The following is a 12967-nucleotide window of genomic DNA, read 5'->3' as shown; positions in this document are numbered from 1 at the left end:
ATATGTTAGAATCGTGTGCTTGTTTCAAACAAACAGTCCTTTACCCATGCTTATCATTAAAATTCCCAAATGCAGAAGGGAAGGCATAGTATGGGAATTTTGCTCAAGCCTATAATCTCAGCCTGGCTGTTCAATTTTGATTCAAGGATATCATTGGAATTCAACAGGCAACCACCAGCCCTGCAGGAAATCAGCCGGCGACTTGTGTAGGCCATCCTCATTTCCGTGACCAACATACATAATCCCCATCTAGACCAGCCTGTTACAGTCAATTATGGGGTGATTTGGATAAAGAGGAATATGAGGAGAAATGGCAGGGGGAAAGGAGCGAGGGACAAAGCCAGCAGTTAATGAAAGCAGAGAAATAGGAAGGGTTGACTTTAGCCCGACACGGTCCGAAAACCTAAAGGTCAAACTATGATTGATATCACGGAGTCAAAGCTCCCTAGGCTTGCATTATCTGTAAACATCAGGCATAGAGCCAAAGTTCCTGCAGGTTTGTGAAAATAAAACCCCTTCAAAATAAACCGCCAAAGGGCAGAAACAAAACATGCCATTCACACATTAAAAAGCCAAGTTTATTAGTAAAGTATTTTGCTTCCTGACCCATATGAATGCTATTAGGAGACGCTGCTGACGCATTCTGCATCCAAACAAGCCCTGAAAAGGAGAAAACACAGCAGGTCAGGGAATGTTTTCATCCCTGGAAACTATCAAGCAAAGATGCTTACCATCTACATGCCAATACACTGACACAGCTTTGGTGATAAATCTAAAGTTTCCATTATCTGGCACCGGCCACCGCTGGCTTCCTTCTCCCTTCCCCCTCACCTAAAACTGAGTCTTCTTCAGTGCTGCAACAGCCAGAACCCATTCAAATGGCCGGGCACCCTGACAGTTTTATTTGCCAGATCGTCTTGTTAACACAGTGAATTGAGGGGCCCAGCCTGTGTTATGCAGATCACACCAGGTTACCGAGGGGACAGACGTCAGCAAGCCATTCAGGGCCGGGTTAAAACTCAACCGTGATCCCTCTTATTCTCCTGCAAACATCATCTCTCCTCCTTCCTCTGTCCTTTTCTGCTTCTCTCTTTATCTGCTCAGAACTGCTTTTAGCCAGCTGAAGTTTCAGCCAAAGCTTCGCTGCACAGGCTTTGTCCAGCGCCAGTCAGCTCTGGCAAAACCTGAACTAAACCTACTGCCTTAAATTAAGTTTTATGTTGTGCTGCTGGAGGAAATGAAAAACTGCTAATGGCAAGATCTCATTGGATTTGCAGTCTGATTCATGCCTGGACTGACTCAAGGCTTCAAAAACAGGTTAAAAACAGGTTAAGCGACAGTAACTTTTCAGGTGTGAAAACACACTGGCGTCATGCAGAAGAGTCATGTGATCCGGCGGGTCAGACAGCACGTTCACACTCAGGGTTAATGTTAATAAGGCTGGTAATGAGTCTCATTAGTACAAAGAAAATCAATCAAGCCAAAGGCAAGTATTAAATATTTAGCAGGAACATGTTGAGCGAAGAGAATCCGCTCCTATCACTAACCTACCCAGAGCAGCCAACTTGACTTACTCTGTTACACATGGACACTAACACACAAGCAGCCAGCAAACCGAAACTCTTTCATGTGTCCATTTTGTATCCACATCAGGACAGCAACTTCAAAGATCCCAAAAGACGTTTAGATGTCCTGGACCTTCCACTGAACCTTTAACATTAAGCAGACCGGAACCATTTGGTTTACTTTGGTCTGTCTATGTTTTTATTTTTGTGCACAGGTCTCTCCAGAAAAAGAGCTCTCAATCTCAGCAAGATAAATGAAGTATCAATAATAATTATTATGATCGCATTTGAGTAAAACAACAGCTATAGCATATTCTCAAAGGGATTGCCTCCTCACTTTAGCACAAATAGCTCATTTCTATAAAAATGTGGAAATGGAAGAGATTTAACCAGACCCCTTACTCCATTCAAAATTTTAACAGGACATTCAGCCATGATCCTTCCTATTCTACTCCTCTTAATATTCTTATAAAAAACATATCCCAATATTTCAGACTGTATTTGGGAAAGATAATAATCAGAGGGGGCATTTACCCTCAGATTTAGAATGGTATTTTTTGCTACTTTATCAAATGGCAAATAACACAATATAAGAACAAGGGATAGACAATATAATACACAATGATAGACAATATAAGGGCAGGGATAGCTCAGTAGGTAGAGTGGTTGCCCCATGATCAGAAGGTCAGGGGTTCGACTCCACTGAATGGATACCCTGAGGTACCCCTGAGCAAGGTATCGTCCCTACACACTGCTCCCCGGGCGCTGCATTGGTGGCTGCCCACTGCTTCACTGGGTGAATGGGTTAAATGCAGAGGAGTAATTTCCCTACGGACTAACACATACACAATACATTTAGAGGATTAAATGGCAAAGAAAATGTCAATGCTGAAATTCTCTTTTCAATACATACATTTATCAGCGTTTTAGATTTATATTAAGAAATATGGCAGCAACACAAAGAGAGCAACTACCTGAAATCCCAATAACTCCCAAGACTAATCCTAAATTATCCCAGATAAGAAATCAAGCTCGTCATCAAATTTAAATTCAGCTTAAAGAAAAGACTAAGAGTACAACAGTGTTTTAAGTTGAGTCCATCAGCAAAGCATGAACCTTCAGCATACATGGATATATGAACCAAAATGTCACGGCAGATCATCCAGTAGGGTGGATATTACCACATAATCTATTACAAATGTGTGTTGTTTTTGTCAAACAGCTACTGTGACCAGAGCATACAGTAAGTGTACACACATGCACGCACACATTTCCCCCCTTCTCATTCCTATCTCTGACCCAAGGGTCACTTTAAGTCCACTGCATTGCAAAACATTACAACTACGCCTTAAAAAAAGGATAATAATTTTTTTTAAGCATGAAAACCCATTAAGTTTGGCCTGGTATGGAAGTAGGACATTCCTTAAGAAGTTACCCTGTCTTTTTCTCTGTTTAGCCTCAGACACAAAGACTTGCTGGAGCAATAAAACAGCCTTTTGCCTCAGCACACAGTCGTGTTCCTGCAGGCAGTCTGTGTCCACTGACTTTTTTATTCCAGCTTGGTGGGGGTAGAGGGTGGGGAGTGGGTTGACTTTTTATTGTGGGACTGCACAGACGAGCAATTAAAGGCTGCATTCCTGAGGCTGCCGTTGCCTCTGTATAGTTACCGGCAAAGGAGACTGGATGGTCTTTATGGCTCAGAAACTCCCAGCCTATTGTGGATTCCTATCAAACAGACAAAACACTTCATAAATCCACGCTCTCTGAATGAAATGTCTCCGACCCAGCTGACTTTTGTTTTACCAAAACACTGCAGTGAGTTATAACGTCTTTTTGATGCGTTCTACATCTGTGAGAAAAATGGTACTAAAATAGTTCTAACATGCTGCAGAACAAGGTCATACTTTATAGGCTGCACAGGTGTAAAAACACAAACCTCTCAGTGTTACTGAACTTATAGTTTGGAACTTCTCTTCTCCATGTAAGCCTTACTAGGGGGCGGGGTCAGGCAGCCTATTCTTTTCCAATGCTCACAGCATCTCCACAGTTGCACAAGCACAGTCACCGGCATTCACACTCTAACCCAATCCTCCCGTACTCCACAGCAGGATTACGTCTTCCAACAATATGCAGTTTGTTTCGCAGCATAAGCACATTTATACCCTCACAGTTGTGACAGCGTGACTGCAGAAGCAGCAGGCTTGAATCCTTCCTGCTGCATGAATGGTCTCTACTGTAAAACTATTATCCTGGAGCACACAGGGGCACAACAATTGTTTCCTCACAGTATGATGCATGGCTGACTCTATTCAACAGCCCAAGAGTTTGGAACAGTTCTTGAAGAAGAAATCACAGTGTTAAGAACGGCTGCTTTGCCAAACTGGGTGCAGGAGCACAGCAAATGACTCTCGCTTTAACCCTTTTCGATGAATGAATGAATTCAGTGACTTGTAAAGATGTAAAAAACAAAAGAAACATTGGACCTTCCCCCATCACTGGTGTGATATGGATCGCTCACCCATCTGGGTGAACAAGTGCTGTACCTCCATTTGTGCAGGGCAAAGCCAGGACACTGCTCTCCACAGGTGACACAGGGCTGTCCTCTCTGAGTCTCATCTGCAGGGTTCTACAGAAAGAAACACAGGTCACAATAGCAGGTCCCCTAAACTCCTCACTGCATGGGGCTTTAAATGACTGTCGTTAATTAGCTGGTAATTTAGACTATTTAACGCATTGAACGCATTGCATTTTTACAGTGTAACACTATTTTAAATGACGTCCCTAATATGACTTAAAAACACATGGGGGGGGGGGGGGGGTATTTGTAATGGAAATATGTGTGTGCGCTTCAGAATTCGCTCAGAAAGCAACTGTGCGCAACAGAAAACATCATCATGCTGACTGTGCTGTTGTCACATCTTGAGTTACATATCTCGACAGCTCAGATTATACTGGATCTCCTTAGCAACAGGGCAGAGCAGATACAGAGAAGAAAACCACACAACAAACACGAGCATACCGCGTGCAGTGGGAGCTGAAGCAGCGCTATGGAAACCTAACTTTATCCTGCCAACTTACCGATCTGCTGGGATCTCTTCTCTTGGAGCTGCGACTGAACATGACCGCTTGAACCCAGAAGAGCAGATGTACAGTCGTGCGCTATAGAGACAAACTGAGCACAGAGAAAACTCGGGATTAAAAATAACAATAATAATTTTAAAAAATACCCCTCAAGATTTGTCTAAAAGTGCGCAGAGCGCTGGCGGCTGTCCTGCCCTATTAACCTCCTTCATTAATGAATGAAGCCTCGCTGTTCCGGGTAACAGCTCCACCCTGTTTATCCACAGCCAATGGAAATCTGGCAGTGTGGGGGGTTTTTTCTTCTTCTATTGGACAAAAAAAGAAATAAAGAAAGCAGGTTATTACAAAATTTTGTTAAAAGTGGTGATTAATTAATCAATTTGTTGTGTTTTACTTAAAAGCTAACAGCAAACTTGGGCTGAAAGTTGAGCAAGTTTTAAAAGTCACATATTTTTTTTTTTTTTTTTTTTTTTTTAAATGACATCAGAAACAGCAGTATGCGACATTACGTGATGGCAGAGCTTCAGTTCATCCTTTGTCATTTTTTTTTTTTTTTTTTTTTTTAATAAATAGGACAGGGGGAATGAATGAGAGAAAGAGGGGGAGAGAAAGAAAGAAAACCAAAGGGGAGAAGAGACGGTGAGAAGGGGGGGGAAGAGAGAGAAAAAAAAAAAAGAACTCCTGGGTCACCTGTATGGAGAAAAAAAAAAACAAACAAAAAAAACAAACAGAGGAGACAGCAAACAACAAAGAGTAACATAATAATAGAGAAAACAAAGCACCATCACAATAAACTAGCTAGTCATAGATATCAATATTTACTAAATAATAAACGATATTGTGCAGCACGCAAGATAGACAGCGCACAGTGTGCTTTGAGGCAGCAGCCAAGAAAGCTTTAGTCCGCGTCTGTGAATACCCATGTGTGCATACCTGTGTGGATCAGCATGCTTGCATTCCAAAGGTTTCTCCATGTAATGATCTGCTAGGGAGTGTGGGGGGGCCACAGCCCTGTCCTCCAGGGTGTGAAGCGGGTATGGAGGAGATCAAAACTCCAGACATCCAGAGGCCCCCAGAACACAAGAGACCATGGAAGACCAACAGAGGGGCAGCCGCGCCACTGTTCCAGTAAGAGCTGAGGAGAGTCCCAGATGAGGGCTCGCCCAGCAGCCGCGGAGCAGAAGTCAGGGGGAGTTGCAGTGACGCGCCCGTGAGCTCCGCCGGCCCCCAGCTGTGCCTGAGTGACCGAGCCCCAGGCCGAGAGGCCGGGGGCACCCCACCTCCAAAGGGGCCCGAGCGAGCCCCAGGCCCCAGGCCCCGACAAGCGGCCGCTAAGGAGTGAGCCGGTGTGTACCCGGACGCCCACCCCCAGACACAAAGAACCACCAACACACCGACACCTGAGGGAGTCCGCCACCGGCAGGGGAAGTGGTGGTGGGTGGAGATAGGCCTCCAAACCTTGGAGGGCCTGAGGTGTCCCCAGAGAGGTGGCGTCTGATACCCAACCTGACATATAGACACAGACATACAGGCACACACAGACACAAACATCCATTCCCACCCTCATGCTCTCATATGCACTCACTCCACACTCAACCAACGTGGAGACAGACATAAAGAGACGCTGTACACACAATCACACTCCCCAAGCGTACTCTACAAACCGGGTCTAGGTACCCTTGCCCCTGGAGGGGGGAATTGCACCCAGACCCAGGTGGTGTTACCCTTTTCCCTGCGGTGGGGAGAGGCAGACCACCCCGACTCCGCAGCAGCAGGGAGGCCCCACACCCCAGACCGCAGTCGGACGGCCAACTCCTCCTACTAGCCCTCCCGCTCCAGCAGGCCGCAGAGAATGGGGGTGGGAGAAGACTCCAAACCTCCCTCCACCCGCTCATTGTAGTGTTGATGCATATGTGTTCTAAGGTGCAATTAAAACCCAGGAGGGCATGGAGCTACCTGCCAAGGAGCAGCAGGTAAGCGCATAGTCCCTCCTGCTAGCCCTCAATGACTAAGTGTATTTAAAATTGAGAGGTGGGCAACGACGTCAGGGGTGAGGTATACACCCTGATGGTGATTTGGACTCCGTGATTGTGCCCACCCCCAAGATCCTATATGTATGTGTAATGAGAGTGTGAATAATGTGAATGTCTAAGTTGTGGGATAAAATTGAGGCAGAGGCAGCCAGAAGGGGACGGGGGGGGGGGGGGTAGCCTCCTCTGCACCCTGGTGACATACCCCCACTCCAAGGCCCTGCATGTGTGGGTGGTTGTGGAGGAGCGGGAAGAGGGAGGCAGCTGGAGATGGGGAGGGAAGGAAGGGAGGGGCAGGTAACCCCTCCCTGGGGCCAGCTCCCCCGCTGACCCCAGTAGGCACTCCCACCCTCCGCGACCCGCCAGGGAAGGGGGGCCCAGGCCCATCAGACCGGGGCCCAGTGCAGTAGCGCCCCCCGGCTCCACAGAGCCCTGGACAGTCCACCCAACTCCACCACAGAGAAAACTGCACCCACCCCACCATCCACACATCTTCCAGACTACATAAGACGGTAAACGCCCAGGCTGAGATCTTCCTCCACCTCTTCTGTATCTCCCCCTCCTGCAGAGAGTTCCTGAAGAGAAGAAAGCTCCTGCAAGATGTGACCATCCCCCCCACCAGTTGAAGAGTCCCCCAGGCGGCTCGACGCACCGGCGGCACCCTGCTCCAGGGCCGGGCCCCCATGCACCCACCCGCCCACAACCCCGGCAACACACCAACCAGGACCCAAGCCCCCGAGGCCCGGCCCGGGCCCCAGCCCAGAGACGGAGCGCCCCCAGAACCTCACGCCCATCCCGGACCCACCCAGGGGCAGCCAGGTTGCCAGGTCAGTAACCCACGTCCGTCAGCACAGACCCTCCCCTAGCCCCGCTGCACGCAGCCGCGAGGAAACAGTCACCTGAGAGCCAACAGAGCCCCCAACCGGACGTGACCGCTACCCCGGGTTGAGCTCCCCAAGGAAGATGCCTCCGGGGAACCCCCCGACGCCCTAAGCCTGTCCCTACCCCCTCACCAATCACAACAGTGAAGGCGGGACCAAACTATGACCCCCCACCCCCACTAGGTGATGGAGCTGATAAAAGGGGCCCAGAGCAATTGATCTAATGTGGTGGCAGAGGCTGTGTCAAGACTAATGTAATCTAATAGATAATTTCTATATTGGTTAGAATTAAGATTATTTTTATTTTTCCAGTTCATGAGGACTGTTTTCTTGGCTATGCATAGGGCAGTGAAGATCATATGGGCTATATTCTTTTCTGAAGTGACATTATCTAAGCTGCCCAACAAACACACTAAGGGGGAGGTTGGAATGTTACATTTCAGACATTTTGATAAGTCTTCACATATCTCGCGCCAAAACTTTTGCACTGGTGGACAGAACCAAAGAGCGTGGATGTAATTGTCTGGTGTATTGCCTTGACAGTGTGAGCAGTTGTTGGAAGATGTAAAGCCCATCTTGAACATCCGATGACCTGTATAGTGCACTCTATGAAGTATTTTGTATTGTATTAATTGCAGACTGGGATTTTTAATTAATTTAAAAGTTTTTAAGCAAATCTGAGACCAGAAGTTTTGGTCTAGGTTGACTGATAAATCTGCTTCCCACTTTGCAGTAGGAAGGGATATTGATTCATCTAATTTAGAAAGTGTTCTGTATATTTTAGATAATAATTTGGGGGATTTAAGAGTAAGAAAATGTGCCGCACTTAGTGGTGTTTGTAATTCAACTTGACTGAGGTTAAATTTCTTTTTTACTATGGATTTAATTTGTTGATATTCTAAAAACCTTGTCTTGTTGATCCCATATTGTTCAACTAGTCTGTCAAATGGAATAAATTCTGTTCCCTCTAATATATGTTCTAAGTATTTAATTCCTTTACAACTCCATTCTGGGAAATTAATCATATTATTGTTTTGTAATATGTCAGGGTTATTCCAGATAGGTGTACGTTTGCATGGGATTAATGAAGACTCCGTTATTTTTAGAAACTCCCACCATGCTGTTAGAGAAAAGCTGATGTTGATACTTTTAAAGCATTCATGTCTTTTGATGTTTGAGCTAATAAATGGTAGGTCTGAAATCTCTAGATCCTTGCATAGTGCCTGTTCAACATCTAGCCAGGGCTCAACTAAGAAGGTATGTTTTAACCATTCTGAGATGAACTGAAGCCTGTTGGCTAAGAAGTATTGGTGAAAATTAGGCAGATCTAATCCTCCTCTATCCTTGGTTCTTTGTAGCGTTTTTAAGCTAATACGCGGGGATTTATCTTTCCAAAGGAATTTGGAAATATATGAATCCAGAGATCTGAACCAATCTTGTGATGGTTTGTTAGGGATCATCAAAAATAAGTAATTTATTTTTGGCAAGATCATCATTTTTATAGTGGCGACCCTTCCCATGAGTGATATGGGTAAAGATTTCCATCTAGTCAGATCGCCTTCTACTTTCTTTAGAAGTGGGATGTGGTTTAGTTTAGTTAAGTCTGAAAGCTTAGGAGAGACATTAATACCTAAATATTTAATATTTCCGGATTGCAGTGGGGCAGAGGAAGAATTATGGAAGGAGCAGTTAATGGGGAGAACTGTAGATTTTGGCCAGTTAATTGAATAATCTGAAACTCTTGAAAACCAGTTTATTAAAGTAATTACCTCAGAGAGGTTGGTTTGTGTGTTTTGCAGAAAAAGCAACACATCACATATTTTTAAAAGAGAGAGAGAGATGTCCACTTATTACAGTGGATGGGTACAAATAACAGAATTATCGCTGAGGAAATACATGTTCCTGTTTCTTGTTTTTCCTCTATTAGAATGAATTAATGATAGCACTTTGGTCCAAAATGGAAAAAGAAAAAAGCGAGTAAATAATGCAGTCTTTCTTTTACTTTACCACAAACCTGCACTGAGCTCTCCTCTGTGCCTTCCTCTCTTTGGTCTGACAGCGTTGACTCTCCAACAATCGCCCTCCATTCATCACCAGAGAAAAGGCTTTTTAACATCAGTGTAAGACTGATCTGACTCACAGGCAGCTTTTATGCTGCTCTGACAGCCAGCTTAAAGTTCAGGGATGCAACAGTAATGTGTGATGGTTGCCGTGCACCGTTTTGGTCGTTTATATTAGACGTAATGGGGTTCCTTTTTCTTTCTTTTTTTTTCTTTTTAAATGAAGTGGTAAGATTGCACAAATGTCACTGCTGACTAATACAGCTCCACGGTCAGTTTAGAGACTTGCAGTCGTACTGCTGCGGTGCACAGCTTAAGAAAAGGAGGCTGAATTTCGACATCTGTTTAGACTGTTTGAGAAAGCGTCTCTTGTCAGATTGGGTTTTGGCTGATAAGAACGAAGACAGACAACCCTGCAGGTGTTGTTTCCTTTAAAGAGGATGAAACAAGGAGCAGACAGACAAACTGGGAGATGTCTGCTTGTCTAAGGACAGAATCACAACCTTGAGATAATCAGATGTAGCAATGGATGAAGGCAAAAAGCATCAATAGTCAAACGATGGCAGTGTGAAAGAATAACAGAGAAACAGGAAAATGAATCCACATTTGCTCACAAAACAGACAATTACCTTTCAAGATTCAGGTTAGCTCACCTTTGCTCGGGGTCATCATTTGAATGACCTTTTAGCTACACGAAATTCTTCAGTGTTTTGTTGCCTGAGCACATGGGGAAGAAAATGTGTGATTCTTTGATTGTGATTCTTCATTGTTGCATACAGTAGAGTGCAAAGGCCTTTAGCCATCTTTCATTTCTTTATATTGCATCAGGAAAATGGGAAATGAGTGCAATGATTTATTGAAACATCTGCAAATATGCATTGAGTTTGTAGAATTCTGATTCTCTTGTAATTTCCTGAAGTATTCTTCAGGAATAGTTCTCCAGATGTCTTGAAGGATATTCAAAGCTCTTCTTTGCATGTTGGCTGCCTTTTGTTATATTCTCCATCAAGATGATCTCAAACTGCTTCAGTAATGTTTAGATCTGAGCTCTGGGGAGGCCACTCACCGACTGTTCCATTGTGCTTTCCTATCCAGGTATGTTTTTTCTGCATTGGCGGTGTTTGGGAACAATGGCATGCTGAACGCTGGCCATGCATGCAGACACTTTGCAGATGGCATTGCATGGTGGATCAAATATTGAAGCTACTTTTCTGTATTCATAAGTCCATCATTTTTGACAAGATTCCCAAACCATGAAAAAGCCTCCACCATGTTTTATAGATAGCTGTAGACACTCACTGTCCATCTCTCCTGACCTACTCCATATATATTGATGATGATTCAAACCAAAAATTTCAGATTTGGATTTATCACTCCATAAATCCTGTTACCAATGATTTTCTGTCCAGTTTTGTCTCCCTGCTTCCGTTCATTAAGCCATTTTTCCACTCAGACCATTTGTGAGTGGCTGCTAACAACAAAGTACTTAAAGATGCAATTTAAAAAATGCACACTTTGCCAAATTGTCTGTTATGACACAACATTGGTTCATACCTTGAGTTAGGTGCCTTTTTGTGCTTGAATGATTCCTAGGTCAGTGTTAAGTTGTTCAATGATTAAAAAAAACAAACTTATTTTGAAAATAAGCACTGAAAATGAGTGAAAAAGAAGGAGAACTATTAGTCATGACCACTATAAAATTAAACAAAGCCTGGCTGCTAAGAAGGAAAAAGAAATGAGGAGTACCTCAAGATTTTTGAGCATTTTCTGAAACATATTTACTGCATGCAACAAATACAATTTGTGAACATGCAGGAGCCTGCTCAGATAAATAACTTGGTGACAGAAGAGAAAAAGAGAAAGCATCTGTGGCAGTATAGTAATAGGAATACAAAGGAAGGGGAACAGGCAAGAAACTGCAAGGAACATATTCCAACTACAGTAACAATGCAGAACAGTAGATGTAAAATGGATTAGATTACAAAACAATGTAATCTGTAGAAGAACACCTAGGCAGTTTTGTTTTCTTCATTTTAATCATAATTTTTTTTTACTGTAGTATATTATTGCACAAGCTGGGATAGACTCCAGCGCCCCCCGCAACCCTGAAAAGGATAGGCGGGAGCAAATGGATGGATGGATATTATTGTACATAGTAGATCTATTCTATTTTTCTATTGAAAATGCTTTTTCAAGTGCTTTGATAATGTTTCAAAAAATGTGGCAAGGCAGTTGAGGAAAAAGTGTAACACATAACGCCAGTGTATCTGGGTATCCAAATTATTTGTGCGTGCATGCCGGGCCTCAGGCTTACTGCTAAGCCTCAGTTCAAAGTCAGCCCAGATTACCTTTAGGAATGATGATGATAATGATGGTGAGGGAAGCTGACCCTGGGGACTCATGACTTTAAAATTCCCCTCATTAACTCTCAGGTTAAGAGTCTAAACAAGCTTGGCAGAATCAAAAACAGCTTTCATGCTATTTCCAGGAGCAATGCAAGAACTAGGTGGCAGTCAAGAAAAGCTCCTTTTTTGGTTGCATGCTAAACAGGGTAAAGTGAGTTTTTTTTATACAGTGAACTGCTGCTGCCACACGCTCAGATCTTCTAATTAGGTCAATTTTTGCTTGTATTTTTTCACCATGTAGCCTGTGAACCTTTGACCTACAGAAGTCTGACAGAGCTGATTTTGAGTCATTGTTCGCAAGCTTTTGGAAATGCCGTTCAAAGGTTCTGAGAAAGTCTAATACAGCAGCTTAGATCACACATATAATCCTTGTGGGAAGGTCTGTGAGACAAGGGTGCAAAAAACAGTCATATAAAGGTATGGAGGCTACACAGACTGATCGCAGTATGAGTATGTAAATGTGTAAATGTTCGTTTATTCATTTCCCCAACAGTGGAAAAATCTGATATATACTGTGTCAGTTTGCGGACTTATTGTTGGAACACTTGTATCAAATATTGCCCGTTCTCTGTCTCCACCTATCCCTAACTATCTTGGTAACGCACTTGCAGACTAATCAAAAGGCATTTTAGAGGAAAGAGAAACCTCTAGCACCTCTGTGGTTTTCTTCAGTCAGCGATAAAAGTGCTCATTCTTCAAGGGAAACATACCTGATGAGTGCTGTGGATCACTGAACCTGGAGATAAGAAGAAAAATAACAAGAACTTGTATTCAGCCTGAGATAACACGCTGCTGGAGTCTGAGTAGATGTTAATAAGAAATGATATCAAATAAAGGCTGTAAAGATTAAAAGTGTATTAGTGTGTCATTGTAAAATCCAGTCATTTAATCAGATATGACATCTTGGATGAAAACCTGGAAACAGTGGCAGATCCAGTCTTCCAG

The 12967-nt window shown here is 43.8% G+C and overlaps 1 protein-coding gene across 1 annotated transcript in view; it reads right to left on the bottom strand.

The window, feature by feature from the left end:
* prickle2b (prickle homolog 2b) overlaps positions 1-4870 on the bottom strand; it is a 98297-nt gene extending 93427 nt beyond the window's left edge. The window contains exons 1-2 of the mRNA XM_085405977.1: positions 4644-4870; positions 4109-4191 (exon numbers count right to left, since the gene is read on the bottom strand). Of these exons, the coding sequence (XP_085262103.1) occupies positions 4109-4191; positions 4644-4685 (125 nt within the window). The 5' untranslated portion in view covers positions 4686-4870. The remainder of the gene's footprint in view (positions 1-4108; positions 4192-4643) is intronic.
* Between the last annotated feature and the right edge of the window lie 8097 nt (positions 4871-12967).

This window comes from Rhamphochromis longiceps, linkage group LG5 (genome assembly GCF_057381845.1).
Source record: "Rhamphochromis longiceps isolate RC_006_pf linkage group LG5, R_longiceps_female_GT1.1, whole genome shotgun sequence".
Lineage (NCBI taxonomy): Eukaryota > Metazoa > Chordata > Actinopteri > Cichliformes > Cichlidae > Rhamphochromis > Rhamphochromis longiceps.
The sequence above is the reverse complement of the archived record's forward strand: the minus strand, read 5'-3'. Positions and strand labels throughout refer to the sequence as shown.